Source organism: Bicyclus anynana, chromosome 16, assembly GCF_947172395.1.
Source record: "Bicyclus anynana chromosome 16, ilBicAnyn1.1, whole genome shotgun sequence".
NCBI lineage: Eukaryota > Metazoa > Arthropoda > Insecta > Lepidoptera > Nymphalidae > Bicyclus > Bicyclus anynana.
In genome coordinates this window covers 11112135-11130010 of record NC_069098.1, presented here as the reverse complement: position 1 = coordinate 11130010, position 17876 = coordinate 11112135, and the positions used below count along the sequence as shown (strand labels likewise).

Here is a 17876-nt window from a genome sequence, read left to right as displayed (position 1 = left end):
TTCAGTTTTGGTGTTAGTTCAACGCACATGAAAATTAGTTTTTTTTATTTATTTTAATGTACTACAGTTAATGTCGTACTTCACTAAGGTTATCGGCTACTTTTACGTAATTATTCGTAATTAGTCAACGTTTGTGTTGGGTTTACGGCAAATATACATTTCCATGACGTGCTAATGATCTTTATAATAAACATACGTTATATTGACAGATAGATACAGACATATATTTGTTTTTATATAATAGTCATAGTTTTTATATGAAGCGTTTATTTAGTTATAAATACTATTACCGAGTTTCCTGCTCATAGTTGCGATTCACTTAATAGGTCCTAATGATTAAAACTGTTATTTTCTTAAAATTTCATACATGGCAATAAAAAATTACTCCTAAATTATAATCTACGTAAACTTGTCTAGCTATCTATTAATATTATTTTTCTTTAAACATTCCAGAAAAATGTAATTTTATATACATTAGGAGGGATGACTAACTTATGCATCTTGTGTTGTAATTTTTCAAAGATCTCCTTTTTGGTGGGCGTGTTTAAAAAAGTGACGTCATCGACGTCGACGTCAAACTTATTAATAAATGTGACGTCATCATACTTTGGACGCCCTTCCCCCTTGTCCACTACCCCCGCCTTAACATATGACGTATTTTATTGACCGCCCATTATTACTAACAATAATTTCAAGTATGAAATTCGAATAACTTTCTTATTAGATAATTTAATTATTCCGTCAATACATATCGCTTATTTTTTATTTCTTACACAACAGTATGTAAAGAAATGAAAAAAATCACACGTTTTTCTCTGTTAAGATAATTAAAAAAACATTATGTACCATATCTGGAACAGGTAAGAATAAGGAAGCCAGGACTAAAAACTTAAAATGTGCAAAATATAATAATAATTTTATCTCTATATTATATTAAATATTAGGATAGTACTTTAGACATGCGAGTATACGATATATAAAAGATATTCAAAATTAAATATATCCGCCCAAATATTAGTATTGGTCTTTTAATTTTGAATATCTTAAATTAATGAGGCCAGTGGATATGGAACAAAGCTAACCTTACAACTCTATATAACATCTACGTATTGTAACTATACTTAGTCGTTATACAGACGGTAAACACAAACATCTACAAATAACTATTTTTATTTTCGATATTTCGATATTACCTTATGTCACATTACAGTTATAAAATTAATATTTACAAAATTCTATGTACAAATTTGTACATAATCGTGAGACGTTCAAGAATTTTCGCATAGCTATCGGAAATGAAAATCTCCATAATATTATATTTTATGTTTAAAAAAGTCATGGATATTAATTGCTGCAGCATATGAAGTTATTTCATAATGTACTCGTAAAACGGTAAGGCTCTGGTCCCATTAGTGCGTTGCGATAAGTTGTCGTCGCAGCGTCGTTGCAAACGTATGCGTTCACATATCCGATCCGATCCGATATAAAAACTCGAAAACAAATGATCACCTGATAATAAGTTATTTATCTGTGGTGTACGTATAATAAATATCTTTTATTTATTCAACAAATAGTTAGTTGTAATTTAATCCTCCAAAAATGAACTTTTTTTCATGTAGTATTCAACAATGAAGATTTCCATGTTAAATGTGACCTCCTTTGGAAGTATTAATGTCTAAAAAAATACAATATAGTTTTTACGATCTAATATGACGATAATTAACAATTTAAGACTGTTTAAAAAAATGCGTCAACTAGCCTATTGTCGAGAATGACGTGCATCGTCCTCTTGAGCTGCAATAGGGATAATGACTAGGTTTGAATATATTGATTTTTATGAAACATTCGGGTAAATAAAGTCAATGTTTAACTAATTTATACTTAACATCCATACAAATATTGTCTGGATATTTGCTTTATAAAATAAATAAGATTATAAAATTTCAAAATCTTTTAAATATCTTTTATCTTTTTCAATACATGAACTATAAACATAAACGCACAAATAACTTTTTGTTATTTTCGCGTTTATGTTTATAGTTATTAGTAATTTTGTTTGAAGGCCCATTCAAATCTAATGATCATTATAACCTACGACGTCATTAAATCGTACCATTTTGTATGGGGCTTTTATCTGGGATCCGTGGCAGCACCGCAAATCTGACCCTTGAAATCCCTTCCGTAAAGTAATGATCGTAGATATCCTGTTACATACTCCTAATTTATATACAATTTAAAAAAACTGACATCATCCCTATTATTTGATCCGTTGCGACGATGCAACGCAACGCAGTAATGAGGCATCGGCCTTATTTATTTACTTGTGATAAAGTAAAGTACCGTATATGTACCGTAACATTTCTGTTACAAAATCTATGTTAAAAAAATAAATATTTTCATAATGGGAATATATTTTTTCTTTAAATCTATACAAAACAATCGCACACATAATATTAATCAATGTTACGCCCTGCGTTAAAATAGTGGTCATAGGGGTTTTATGTAGTTTACGACAAATATAAGGTTTACTTAAATGTGTGATTATCCTATTATTGTGATTATCATATAAATGGTATATTTATTGGTTATAGAAAATTATCCATCAAAACCTTCATGTATATCCATGATTCAAATAATGTAAGAATCATTTCAAACCTTTCTGATCATGAACCTCTTATTTCAAAGGTAAAAATAAATTTAATACACTTGATTTTATCAAAAACTAAAATATCTTTCATCCTCGTAGAATTTTAGTTACTGCAATGGTGACGTTTTACAACAGTTTTCAATATCCTATATCTGATAATTTCACTACTTCAAGAACAGATCAACAGACTGAAATCGCCCGGCGAAAAATAAAAAAAAATCTACTAAATGTTTGTTAAACGCATAATATATGTGAAAATAGATATTCCACTGATTTTATATATCTTTGATTGAGATACAACTGTCTAACAATGTAATATATAAATACATGTAGACTTTTATATAGTTTTTGTAACAGACTATCCGACGCCCACAGTTCTGTTCGAATGAAATAGATTTTTACTGTTTTTTTTTTTAGGATAAAAATCGTTTTCTTATATAGTATTATTATTTATTATTATATAGATAGTATTATTGTAATCATACCATGATTTATAAGAAAATAAATATAGCCAAAGCCATTGTTCCAGGTTTTGTGAAATATCTGAATTTCACGCGGACGATGTCGCGAACGTTCGCTAGTCTTCTAAATATCACGATAAATCGAAAACCACTTGACGCACAAAGATGAAATTTAGCAGGGAAGTTATTTGTAGTAATTATTAAACGTTCGCTAAGTTTTTGTGGTTATTGTTTAAGGTTTTTGTGACAGCGTCAGATTATGGCAGGCGTCCACTAATCCGCATCGTAGGTATCGGACGTATCGCATCAAACGGATTTTTAATTTTACGGTAGGTAAAATCCGTTCGATGCGGATCAGTGAACGCACTTGTATGACTTTCTATACAAAGAATACTAAAATTCGAAGGGTGATAAGCATCCGCTAGTATACAATACATGTGGTATGTGTGACCGTTTATCTGGCATGCCGCTTGACTGGTGGGCATCACTTGGCGGGCTTGTGTTTGGGCGGCGTGGTGGGCGGACCGCCTTGCTCCGCTGACGCGCCGATGGATACGCCTTCGCTGTCCACTTCCGTCTGTAAAACAATTACTTTATTAAAAAAAATTAAGTATTTGACATTTTTTTTTTCTAGTTTTTTTTTTTCTATTCGAAAATACCAATGTGGTACTTCATAAAATTACGATCTAGCCTACTTATGTGACTAATTAGTGATTTAACTTTAAGCTAAACTTATAATATATTGTTATTATGGTAAGATAACGTCCAATAATTTAATCTTAGTCTTTCACTAACTATTACGTCTCTAGGTCACTTTGTTCACGTGATCGTCCATGTAGCTTAACACTACACTAGTCACTAAAAGTCAGCTAATAGTAGAGTAGTTTTCTAGAAGTAACAGTGTATCTGCGATAATTACTTTCGCAGAAAAAGGGCCATCGTTGCAGTGCTGCCGTGAATCGCTCTATAACGTTCTGCAGTGGCGTAACAAGGCGTGGGCAAAGGCCTTACCGTTAACGCATTCAATTTTATATTATACATGTTTTTAGATCAATAAATGAATTTTGAAATTTGAAACAAAAAAGAACCATCAAATTCGGACAAATGAGAATCTGCTTTACTTTTTCGTCAGTTAAATAGGGGCCTCGCATTTGCGTGTTTGCCCACGCCTATAAATTTGTACACGCTACGCCACTGACGTTCTGTGACGTCACAACGCCGTAGACGGTATTTGTTTTACAAACCAGTGACTTACTTTCTCATCCTTAGCCTGTGTTGATCCACTCCCGCTATTTGCGGTTGTGTTCGCAACATCGTTGTCTGTAGACTCTGTGCTTGTTGTACCTTTGACAAAATACACAAATCATTAGAACAATACACAACAGTAAGATTAATTTTTCTTATTTTTATTCTTAAAGGCTACATTATTTTATCATCATTTCATTCATCATTATCAGCCGATGGAGGTGGTGGGATGTCTTTAGCCCCTTGTCGAAGTACTAGATATCAATACATTGCGTCCACAAGCATCGTCACAAGTCCCTAGTATCTCGACTCGCGCGCAATACTAGGGACGCCACCAAAATGCGCTGAGGGTGGCCACCGAGGGGGTTTTAGTGGTAAATCCCACATATCTCGTCTTGTCCTCCAGTAAGTCGGGTATTTCAGAAAGAGATTTCCCCGCGAAAAAAAAAAAGGAAAGGGACGCCTTGTTGCGTCCAGTTAACGCGCGAACTCTAGAGCGAGTGCACGTTCAACTCCATGTTTCGTACTGAATTCCTCCTCAAACACTCGCGCGTTGGTACGCGCCTTGTGGACGCAACGGCCGCGCGAGAGAATCGCGGCGAATTCGCCCTTTCTGGACTGAGCGTAACTCACCGGGTTGTATGTGGTTAGCGTTGCCGCGGTCGGCTTCGTGCTCGCGCAGCACGGCGTCCAGGTTGTAGCGGCGCCGGTACGAGATGAAGAACGTGCGGATGTGCGCCTCCGTCTTCGTGCCGAGCGTCTCTGCGATGGCTTGGAAGTCTTTACCTGTTATTTAACATTATATTATAAGTCATTTAAAAAAAAAATTAACACAATGTAATAGATGTAAAAAATGTAATTTCTTATCACAGAATAAAGGGCTTATTATTATTATTATTATTATAAGACTGTCTACTTCATATCACAAAACAGGATGTTGAAGAGATACGAATCAATTTTAGTTGTGTGCATTTTAAGAAATTAAATATCACATTTTAAACTTATTTCGTGGTTGTTCATTATGAATGTTATTTAAACGGGTACATACCACGATAAAACGACGAGATTTTTATTGTCTTTTGAAATATCGACAATAAAAATCTCGTCGTTTTATCGTGGTATGTACCCGTTTAAATAACATTCATAAATATCACATGTATCAAACAATTTAGGAAAAACATCGTTAGGAAACCTGCACTTCAGAGAAATAATTCTCTGCGTGTGTGAATTCTGCCAATCCGCATTGGGCCAACGTGGTGGACTATTGGCCTAACCCCTCTCATTCTGAGGAGACTCGAGCTCAGCAGTGAGCCAAATATGCGTTGATGATGATGAGGGTAGGGTAGAGGTAGTTGAAAGTTTACAACGACTTTCATGCGGACGAAGTCCCGAGCGTCTGCTAGTCCTAAGACTTCTTGCTTAGAACTATTAGAAAACAGTCACAGCAAGAAAAAACAATTTTGATGTCTTGCATAACAAATTGCATAACAAAAAATTATTTTAGGTAAATTCGAGATTCTTCTTACCCCATATAGTAAACTTCTACAATACTCTACCTAAAGGGTCCATCATGTGGCAGAGAGAAAATCTCAGAGTAGAGCCCTGACTTGTGACCAAAATGTGTAGGGTTAAGGTATTCCTTGGCAATCGAATAACACTACCCTTCTCGTCCCTCCCTAAATAGCCAAATTTGGTAAGATAATACTAGAGCAGCTTTGGATACACGTTCTAATATAGAACTTACTGTAGTTCTAAAGAGGCCAAGGTCTTTATGCAAATTATAAAGAGATTTTTCTCGTAATACTCTCGCACCCACTTCTACGGCGTACAAACTAAGCACATAGCCATTTTTAGTCAGTTCGTTTGTTAGGTCGTAATAGTACGAGATATATACCCTCATCTGTTATTTATTTGGGATAAGAAATAAATGATAGAAAATATTTCTTATACCCGAACTTGGACCATAATATTTATTCATTTTTATACTGTGGTCCTTCAAGAGAGAGACGAATGTCTTAGCATTTCATGGATTCACCGTGCAGGTGCCGAGTCCATCACGAGGTAGGGAAAAAGCTCCGAGCAGAGTCCTGGACTTGTGACTACAGGATGTAGGGTTAAGGAATTCAATTCAATATTTAATATTGAACAACATACCGTATTTTCTGACGGCCGTAACTGCCATGAGTAATTAATTTTTATACGGTGGTCTTTCAAGAGACGAATTTCTTAGCATTCCGTGGATTCATCGGGCAGGTGCCGGGTCCATCGCGTGGTAAAGAGGGAAAACTCCGAGCAGAATCCTAGACTTGTGACTACAGGATGTAGGGTTAAGGAATTCAATTCAATATTTAATATTGAACAACATACCATACTTCCTGACTGCCGTGACTGCCATGAGTAGTTCGTCGTTAGTCCATCGCGAGTTGATCTTTGCGGGGGGCTCCCCGGGCCGAAGCTCCTCAACACCGGCGTCGCCAACTTTGCGCTTCATCGCGCTCAACTGTTGCTTATGTTGTTGGACCTGAGCATAAACAACAATTAACACGCGTACCCTCAAAATATATTCCAAACAGCAATTTTTAAGAGTCGTTAATATGACGTCACGAAAGTTGAAAATGCGAGTTTAGTAAATAGAGGCAAACATGTAACTTGTACTGCGCGGGCGAGGACTGTCAATTATATTCATAATCTCGTTCGTTTTGCATTGCAATACAATAAGTAGAACAACAATAGTCAACTTGGTTGATGTATTTTAAACTTAAATAAGAAAAGTCTATGGAAGACTGAACCATCTATTTCAGGTAAAATGTCTAACTTTGAATGTTTAAGGTGACATTCACTTTTGTGTGTGTAAAGTAATGGAACGTCGTTAAATTATTATTAATACTAGCCGACGCCCCGCGGTTTCGCCCGCGTTTTTTTTGTTCCCGTGAGAATTCGGGGATAAAATATAGCTTATGACACTTACAAGTTACGTGGCTTTCTAGTGGTAAAAGAATTTAGAAATTACCCCCTACTATACCTCTTTATAATATTCCTCGTGATATCTAAGGAGGTTGCATTCAAGTTTCGTGACGTCACCTTGTAATTGTCAGGCAGGATTCGGGGTGCGCATATCTGGATTATCCAAATTAAAACTATACGCAGGACTCTCACTGCATTGTACATGGAAGTTGCCAAAAACAAACTAAGTCAATAAAAAATGGCATAAAAGAAAAAAATTAAATGAAAAAAAAAACAATTATACTACTTGATGTGTGCAGAATACATTGTTAAATCGCCTAATGCAATGTCGGAGTAAAACTACAGTATTATGCGAATTCAGATCAGTTTATCATATCACATTCTCCACGTTACATCACACAATTCTATTAGTAACATACCATGGTGAGTATAAAATTAATGGATGTTAAGTACAAGATCTCCGCCCACTACATAGGAACGTGCATTGCATAATAAACCTTAGTTCTCTCTAAACTCTCAGTAGTATGTTTCAATATTGATTTATGAAAAGACATCAAACGTCTGCATAAATAAACCTGGGGGCCTAGTGGCAGTTTTCAATCGCGTGACGATCGCGTAACCGTAAACGCGAATTTCTAAGGAATTCAAACAGAGCTATCTAGTAGCACTACTGCACAAGTGTTTTAATTCCTTAGATATTCACGTTTACGGTTACGCGATAGTCACAGTATGAAAACATTGAAAATTGCCACTACATTGCCATCACAACCACAATGTTGGCAAGCTTTGATTTTAACAGGCTGCTACAAAATTGACTTCATGTTATGTCGCTTACAAAAATTGAAGCAACTAACGCAGTAGCCCTGACAAATTTTTAGCAATAAATCAGCATATTTTCAAAATTCATAAATCCTTAATTAGTTTATTTCAAGTAGGCTTGGTTTGCAAGCACTTTTGAAATGTCAAGTTTGTCTTTTTGTAGTGACTTTATCAGCGGTTCGGAAGGAAGAATCTACTAAGAGCCGAAAAGACATGCGGCATTTGCTATGCTTGGATGTTATGAATCAATGCGCGCACGATCCCAATAGTGGGCGAGAAGCGTGAGCGTCGGCTGAGATCGTAAGGGTGAGAATGTGAGCTACATAGCGTCATCGGATGGCGGGTTGCGTCTTACTTGTCTCTTGAGCGAGATAATTTCTCTGTCCATCGCTTTGAGCATAGCCTCGCCCTGATTGACCAGGCCCGGTTGCGTGGCGTCGCCGGGCTGCGGGCCGGTCGCCATGGCAACGAGATCGTCGTGATTGAGGTAAATGCCCCGCGGCAGCCGGTGCTTGTACCGCTGCTGTTTCGAGCCGGGCCCGCGCCGCCCCGAGGGCCCGCACAGCGGTCGCATCGAGCCCGTGCGTCTGTCACATCACCGCGAACGTTCAAACAAACCCTACACTCCACCGCAAGCGTGTGTCATTGTGTGCCTCATGCTAAATGCACCCAAACAAAATCTACCCGCTATTCGCTACGTAAGGGATCAACAATGGCCAAATTTACATTTCTTATAACCCACTCCGTTAAACTGAACAGAGAGCCTAGTGGCAGTTTGATACCGTTACTGCCACGTAACGTAAACGCGAATTTCTAAGGAATTGAAACAGTGCCATCTAGTGTCACTACTGCACTATGTTTCAATTCCATATAAATTTGCGTTTACGTCAACGTAATAGTAACAGTATGAAAATATTGAAAACTCCCACTAGGCACACAGCACTATTTACTCATTGACAGTAGTTTTGAGTTCTATTAATAAAAAAAACATTCGAAACTGAAAATACTGTTTTGTAATGCTAAATTAAGCAAAGGTGACTGACTATTGAAGCAAGTATAGGCCACTATAAATCGAAAATAATATTGAAATGTTAATTTAAAAAAAAAATACAAAAAAGTGTTAATCCCGTACGGAGGTCGCGATCTATGGTATTATATAATTTTTTTTTTAAATATGAGGATGGGTATATTCAAAATATTGTGTTTACCGACCTGGCGTGCACAAGGCATGCCTGGCACAACTTGTGCGAGTTGTGCGCGGTGGTGTAAGTGCACAGAATCCCGCACACGGAGCACCACTTGGTCGCGTCGCCGCCTTCGCCCTAAACCCCAATGCAATATTTTACTACACTTCACTTCACTTCACGCCTAACCAACCACCACAACACTTCTCAACTTATTCAACTGTTACCTAAGACGAAATATCTCAACAAATTTTTAAATACATATCAAAATCTGCTTGCACCTCTAATTAAGCTCTATCTATGGGTTTTGTGAGATATTGCAAATGACATATTCATTGGGAAACAATTTTACCACAAACTTAAGAGAAATTAAATAGCGAATATTCACTAATGTCTATACTTTTAACCGACTTCAAAAACAAAAAGGAGGTTCTCAAACTCTCGGTATATTTTTTTAATAGAGAAATGTTAGGAGCAGTTAATGGCAAAATTTGACAATTTGTATCATTTTATAAGCATTTTGGTACTCTTGAAATGTACGTATGATTCCCATAACCAGCTAGTTAAGTGCTCAAGTAAATAAAATTAGAAATCGATACGAGAGGTGTTTTATTTGCAAATTTTAGATATATATTTAAAAATTCGTCAACAACTCCTCACACACTTCATTTAAAAACCCGTTAAACGATATTCTGCACACATTTTTAACAACATAAAATCCATGGGGGCTGTTAAAGGAAGCATGCGGGAACACTGAGGTGAATTAAAGGGAAAAGGTAAGGTGCTAGCACAATTAGATTGTAATACACGGATAAGAACAATTTTATATGTCATAAGTAACATATAACATTGTGTGGCATTCATTATTGACATTTCGTTTATTGTCATTGTAAGTAACCAATTAATCGGAAATTGTCAGTACATTGGATAGCAAGTAAATAAACAATACATTATAGCTTGGCAACTTCGTTCGTAACACTCCCGATGTTGCGCGCAGGGTAGGAGCCGTGTAGCGATGAATGAAAAGCCCACGACTGATGCATGTCACTTCCCCGCACGCACGATTTCACACCCGCGCAGTCTTTCCCCCTGTCGCCCGCATATCATGGGAGTGTTATCAAGGAACTTGCCAGACTATAGCTTTAATTTGGACCAGGAACAAAATATTGTTTCATGACCATTCAACTAGAACTTTGTGTATGGGATATTCATGGTGGACAAAATAATGAGCGTCCATAGCGAACCATAGTTATAGAGCATTTTTCTTTCATTCCATCTAGACTTCAGTGGGATTCAGAAAATTGTGGGACTATACTACATACTTAATGAGTATACTGTTTACCAACAAACAAATTAGAAATGAAGGTAGAAAACGCATGTCATTTCATAACTTGTTTATGTCAAATTATGTATGTTTTGTTTATAAACTGTTATATAAAATATATTAACCATTACTAATTGTTCTAAACTTATTAATCAAATTTATTTTCATTAATTTAAGAACAAGTTAATTATAATTCTAATAATATTTATAATTAAGTAAAATGACTAGAGATTGAAACCCTTATTTTCAATTTGTTTGTTGTTAAACAGTACTCATCAAGAAAGGCTGTAGTATAGGTTATTACCTCCTAGAAAATACCCCACCACTACGGCTACGTTCATAATTTTGTCCCACTTGCCACGAAATCAGAATTTACCATGTAATTTTTTGTTTATTATTTACAAGTTAGCCCTTGACTACAAATCTCACCTGATGGTGAGTGGTGATCCAATCTAAGATGGAAGTGGGCTAAATTGTTAGGAGGATAAAAATCCACATCCCCTTTCGGTTACAACACGACATCGTTCCGGAACGCTAAATTGCTTGCATATGTATTTCAAATATAGAATGACCACAACCAAAATGTTATATGCTGCTTATAATTGTGACACGATTGTATAATGTATTAGATATCCTCAATATGATGATTCATTAAAAACTTTGTATAGATTGTTTTGTTATAAATAATTATGTGAACATGATAAAAGACAGTCTGTAGATAAAAATGCAGAGCAGTTAAACTTAAAAAAAAAATAAGCACAGTCCAAGAAAAAACGCGCAACAAAAAAATTTAAACGAAAATTAATTGATAAAATGTCTGACAAAATGACATAATCTAAAATAAATGAATTGCTGTTAAATTGAATTTACTTCTCAATTAAGTATACTAATTATGAAATCTAGTCTCACCAACATGCAACATAAACCACAGTTGATATTAACATTAACAAAACATCAGAAATCGTACCAACTTTTCTACTGCAAAATTATGCAGTAATTGCATCTGGCTATAAATTAAAAGTCCAATTATTTGCTTACTTCAATTTAAAGGTCTTAAAAGAGTTTATTTGACTTTAAACCGAACAAATCTTTAAATTGGTAGAGGTTCTACCAAGTTTATAAGAAATCAATGATGTACAAAATAAAAAGAAATTAAAAAAAAAACCTTCAACTAATGAAATTATAAAAAAAGCTGGAATCAAGCAAATGCTTCAAAGGTTGATATGAAAATGAACATATATATATAAAACAATGACTAGTGCATAAACCTATGATCTCTGTGACTGGTTACATGTAATGGCCACATGGCAAGGCACGGCTTGACATTGATTTGATAAACATCAAATTAGGGAAGACAACACACCAATAAACAGATAAAACAGTGAGATAATGGAAGAAGACAGAATACATCCAGTTATTGTAATAGTGATGGGACGAGTCGTATTTTTTTTTAAACTCCAGTTACTCAAGTTAACTCTTTGTCTGTTTATATTAATAGAGCCAAAAAATAATCAACAAGTAACAGGTTCGCTGGCAGTTAGATTTAAATATGCAGGTCAGAGGTAAGGAACATCATCTCTTGTATTTGAAATATAGAAACTACCAAAGTATTAAGTAATCTAAATATTAAATAGGCGAGAGCCTGAATGTAAGTTTAATAGAAAGCTTTATTAATTAAAGTTAGATTTTGAGTTTATATTTTTTAATGGTGAATGTTGTTCATATTAAAATATTTTAAAACATGGTTAAAAATCGGAGTGAATCCCACTAGTTTCGGGTGAAAATCTACTTTACGAATCCCGCGATATCATGGATTTTCTGGGGTAAAAAAGAGACAATGTCTCTAAGTTCTTATTTATCTCTGTACCAAATTTTATCAAAACCGTCAGTGGATCAAGATAACAGACCGACAGACTTACTTTCGCATTTATAAGCATTGGATGGATTCAAAGTCATACATACTTCACTCTACAAATTGTTAAGTTGTTTTCATATCGCGTAGCACAATTCTAGTCTGGATTTTGAGAGTCTGAACTATGAGATGAGTAAATTATTTAGCATTAACACAAAAACCTTACAATTTACATGATATAGTCCTTACCTCTAACCTCTACAGCTTTTTCCAAAATTTATCTACGTATTATTTCAAACATACAAAATCTAGATATTGTTTCAAATTCATAATGTCAAAGTACAATGTTTATCAATCAAATAGAAGTGTTAATTCGATTCCAAAGAGTAGTAACTCGAGATACTTGAGTGAAACATATAGTCGCCCATCACATAGCAATGATACACTGTGGGCAAGAGTAGAACCCACCTCGCCTTGATGGCCCGCGCGCAGTGAAGGCCCACCAACCGGCTGGGACTTGCCTCCGCGGACTACACCGCGGTGTAAAGTCCACCTCTGTCATTACCAATATTCAATTATCCTTAACAAAATTCTGCCAATTTAACATTTTAAGCCAAATAAGTGCTTTGTGTCTATGACTGATATGACTCAATCATATTGTTTATGGCTTTGGTGCTTCCAGACAGGCAAAGCAATTTAAAAAAAAAATATGGGAGAGTACACACAATGGATAAAATGTCCTTCCTGATAAACACTTATTGCTCGACTTGGCGAGGGCACTGCCATGCCCCCAGATATACAGTATTCAGAATACATCTCAATCATTAATAGATAGATAATACAAGCTATGATGACAAAGGTCCCTGTACAGAGACCATCTCTACATCAAATTGAGTATTGTTTGTAATTTTAAATTGAGTATGTAACTTCGAAACAAGTGCTGTCACATAGGGGCTAAATAATATTAAAGGGAATTTGACTTTATTAAATAAATCCAAATGTTAATAACTAAAAAGTTGTCAGAGCAATATACCAAATTAAGTGAAAAATTTATATTGAATCAATAAACTGTGTATATTAATGTAAGAGTAATATGAATGTACACTACTCATTATTTAAAAAATTGTCTACTCTGCATTTCTATTTACTGAGCGACCAATGAATTATTTATTAATTGTGTGTAAACGGTTTCAAAAATAACCATTGGACAATCCAGATACACTCTTTCAGAGTAATATTTATAGTAATTATTATTACTATGTTTTTAGGTCCTTGATGTAAGTTTTTGAGTTATGAGGTAAGTATTACTACAAATTCAAGTCTGTGTTGTATTTGTTTAAAATTCAGCTTTTCATACTAACCGTTATATTTAAACAATCATCATAGATTTATTTTTCTAAAACTTCCATTAAGGCCACATTAGATTATTTTAATAACCAAATAATGATACGCATACAAAACAAGAGGAGAACAATAAACAAAAGCATATATATCAAAACAACATAAACAATACACATAAACACATACTTTTTCATCATTGTCGGAGTCCTTATCGGAGCCCCCAGGTTCAGAACCTGCTCCAGACTCCCGTTTACCAGTTCCCGAGCTGGTGGGGTTACGGCCTTCGCCCACTGCATCCATCAAGGATGTTCGAGTTCTGGTCTTCTTCCATGAGTAGTAATACTTGACTAGAGATGCTATTGATTTATCTGGTAACTGATAGAAAAATATAATTAGGAAAGTATCTTCTCAAACAAAATATAATGTAATTTTTTGCTTTGTTTTTAATACATTCTATCAAAAAAACCTAATTAGGTATCTTGATTAAATCTTAACTTAGTATAAAGTTGCATTCCATTGACCCACTGTGCATTTAAAGTAATTTAAGAATTTTTATAAATTTATAGTAACATATTTTTGTTACTTTAATAAAAATACAGTTACAGATTTCCCTTTTAGCAAAGTTTTTGCTTAGAAGCAGTCTTTAGATCATAGGCATATAGGCATATATGGAGGGAGGAGGGTATGCCCAATCTAGAATGGACCTGTGCCCACCCTAGAATTCTAGGCTACCAATATGGAATTCTGTTAGGATACTAATAATAGATGGTTATTCCCCCAGACATTGAGTCATACTCACCATTTGTCGTATTCTATGAAAACTTTTGCCATGAAACTGGAAGGCTTGCTCAAAAAGCACTTTATCCTCCACCGTCCACTCATCCGGAAAGGGTGTGAAGTTTGCCAAGTCCATAGACGCTCTGCTGAGGTCATGTTTGTGCCAGAATAACATACCGAGGGCTTGTTCACCATTGTAGCCATATTTTTCTTTTGCTGTTGTTATATACTCATCCACTGTAAATCATATTTTACAACAATAAGTTATTGTCTAGAACCACCTCCTTTTTTTGAAGTTGATTAACAACTACATCTGTCACCTTCTTCAAATTAAGTACCTATCTGCTTCTTTGTTTATCAAATAATGCCTAAAACCTAAATAATTTCACGAGTAACCATAGGGCAGAGGGATGGTATCCCCTCCTAAAGATTCAACAAAATGTAGCCAAATGCAAGGAAACCCTTTGGTTCACTAGGTACAATACATATATTATGCTATACATAGTATTATCTGTTTATATACTTATTGGATGTGCCAACAATGGCAGCAGAAAAAATTAAATTTAAACAATCAGTGTGTGAGTCTGGTTAAACATACTTAAATCTAAAGAAATTCATTGTCATAAATCATTCAATCCCAATCAAGAACCAATCTTATTACAATAATTCATCAGGACCAGTTCATGACTAAGGGCCCCCTGTATGGGTTCAAAACTAGTCAGGCATACATCGACAATATATCATGTGGGTTTAATATGAGCTTTTATATCAATTTTAATTTAACTACATTTATATTTTCCTTTATCTTGCAAGTCTCTTAAACCAGTTCCTGTTATCAAATTGTACTTCTATATGTACCTACTTTGAATATATTGCATTGTGGTAGTCTTAACAAATATTCAAACTTGATGTTTTAAAAGTGCTTGCTAACTAAACTTACCTACTTGAAAGAAATTAATTTTGATTTTATTTTATATCAATAACACTAGTAGGCTAGAGATGTGCACCATGACATATCTTCAGCCAAGAAAATGATATCACTCTCTCTAGACAACAATATTTCAACTGCACCACTATTGTTTTACAACATGTCTTTTTTCAACATTAGATATGTCATTAAAGGATGCTAGGCCTACTGAACTGAACCAGGTACTCAAATTTTTGTAGTGAGATCTTCTGACTCAATATTAAACCTCTTTCTCTTTCTAGGGTAATGTCCAATTGTTTAGTTTGTGACATTTATTCTACTCTATTGTAGAGTAGAATGGAGACCGTGCACTGCAAAGTGCATTGTTGACCTCCCGCTAGATGGACCGAGGAAATTAAGTGGGTCGCAAGGTGATTGGAAGTCTATACAAAAGGCCTATGTCCAGCAGTGGACATCCCTCTGCTGCTAATGATAATGATGATGATAATTGTAGAGTTTAAACAGTATCACCCTAAATCAACTCAATTGGAGCTAAGTAGTGGGTCTAAGCTCTATATCCTATTTCCTACAAGGGAGCCCTGGGTCTGACATAATGGGTTATTAAAATAGGCTGATAATGATGACTGTAAACTTATAGCTTGGCAAGTTTGTTGATGACATTCCCATGATATGCGGGCGAAGGGGGTAACAGACTGCGCGGGTGTGAAGTCGAGCGCGCGGGGGGCATAGGGAAGGACTACGCGGGTATGAAGTCGTGCGAGCGGGGCATCGCTACTGCCCTCACGCCCCGCGCAGACCATCTGGAGTGTTACGAACGAATTTGCCTAGGTATAGATATGTCAGTGCATAGTTTTAAAGACTGATTAATGATCCATGACAGTAAAGTCGCTAAAGTATTACTTAATGAGCTACCAGACATACAGCCAGCTCAAAAAAAAATGTCTGATAACTCAATAGTTTTCAGATAGTAAGCCCTTTTTTATTAAAAAAATGTTTTACTTACACTTTAAATCTGTAATGTCAGATGTTGGTGACCAAACTAGAAGAGCTCTGTCTGATATCTGATCTGGTTTTCTCTGCTCAACTGGTTCCAACTCAGGACATACTGCTTGATAATCTCGACCCACTCTTATTTTTTCAGCTGCAAATGGCACTACTGCTTGGTTTTGAGTTTTTTATGATGTTTTGATGATGTGAACGCAGCATGAAAGCAGATGAAGAGAAGCATGAAAATAAAGCATGAATGTTGTATTTTTGTGAATTCAAAATTATTACTTACTTCAAAAAAATAAGCTTAAAGTTATTGAATAAAAACTGACAGATTTTATTATTTGGCGTATAAATCTTAATCTGCGCGATAATAGGCACCGCCGTCATGCAGCCAGCAGCCAGACATGTTTGGTGAGTAAGTGAAAATGTTTAAATTCTACTGCCTTACGACTATATGGAGCTTACCATTTTCATCCTCAGAGCTTGAATCAGGGCTACCGTGACCATTTGGGCTTGGTCCTCTCGAACGCTTCCCATTTCGAACATCATTACTTCGTTCGGCCAAAACCATGATTCCCAATTTTACACACTATCACACTAATATCACCTTTGATTTACACACTTTATAAGTCCATTGATAAGATATTTTTAGCTGCACTATTATACGATTAATAAACTCAATGCGAAGCTTCGCACTTCAATTCAAACGTGATTCAAACCACCGCATCAATAATTTGACAAACTAGATATTAGCTACCTTGGTTCATTTCATGGCGTCTGTACCTTTAGCTCGGGCATTCACTTTTGATCATATAAATTCTTGGATAACAATATTTAATGTAGAAAATGTGAAAATTTTCTGGAAATATTTTCAACATGCTTAATTTATTGAAGAAATAAGTTAAATCAGGTGTAATTTATTTTTAAAACAGAATATTTGTTACTTTTATATTTTTTACATACAGCAACACTTACAGTACAGACTGGAAAAAGAACTATTAAACAACTTGAACATGGAATTTACATCTTTGGGCAGTAACTTCCTCAAAGTAATAAAAGTACCTATGTAAAATCTGTAAAGAAATAAAGAATATTCATGTAACTTGAAATACTGATTATCATAAAATATTTAGTGTATTTTTCAAAACTTTCATTTTAAACCAGAGATGGCGCTTCATCATATCACCATTAAATTAATCATTTTAGCCTAGAAATATAACAATTTACATTATTATTTTATTTTTAAATTGATCTTTTGGCACCATTAAATTAAATTGTCTTACTTTTTAGCAACGGCCTCTCCCAGAATCTTTCAATCTTTCCTACGAGAATTTATATCTTCCA

General features: G+C 35.1%; 1 protein-coding gene across 3 annotated transcripts; it reads right to left on the bottom strand.

Annotated features, from left to right (window-relative positions):
* Positions 1 to 17316, bottom strand: LOC112054210 (REST corepressor 1). 3 transcript variants are annotated; one of them, XM_052886132.1, is made up of 10 exons: positions 16998 to 17316; positions 16546 to 16701; positions 14637 to 14851; positions 14024 to 14212; positions 9349 to 9458; positions 8492 to 8723; positions 6721 to 6874; positions 4987 to 5139; positions 4364 to 4452; positions 1 to 3685 (listed from the first exon to the last, which is right to left on the bottom strand). In XM_052886132.1, exons 1-10 carry the CDS (start codon positions 17101 to 17103, stop codon positions 3593 to 3595), a joined length of 1497 nt encoding a protein of 498 aa, XP_052742092.1. In that variant the 5' UTR covers positions 17104 to 17316; the 3' UTR covers positions 1 to 3592. The 3 variants fall into 3 exon arrangements, with proteins under 3 accessions (XP_052742092.1, XP_052742093.1, XP_023949679.1); XM_052886133.1 differs by having other exon boundaries at positions 16546 to 16683; positions 16998 to 17315; XM_024093911.2 differs by having other exon boundaries at positions 16546 to 16698; positions 16998 to 17314.
* Between the last annotated feature and the right edge of the window lie 560 nt (positions 17317 to 17876).

Bases quoted from the DNA above. Each gene is read 5' to 3' on its own strand.
- LOC112054210 (XM_052886132.1), bottom strand. From the start codon at position 17,103: ATGGTTTTGGCCGAACGAAGTAATGATGTTCGAAATGGGAAGCGTTCG. The intron at 16,702-16,997 runs GTAAGCTCCATA...CTCAAAACCAAG, and splicing joins AAGCTCTGAGGATGAAAATG to CAGTAGTGCCATTTGCAGCT. The intron at 14,213-14,636 runs GTGAGTATGACT...TTTTTCTATCAG, and splicing joins TTCATAGAATACGACAAATG to TTACCAGATAAATCAATAGC.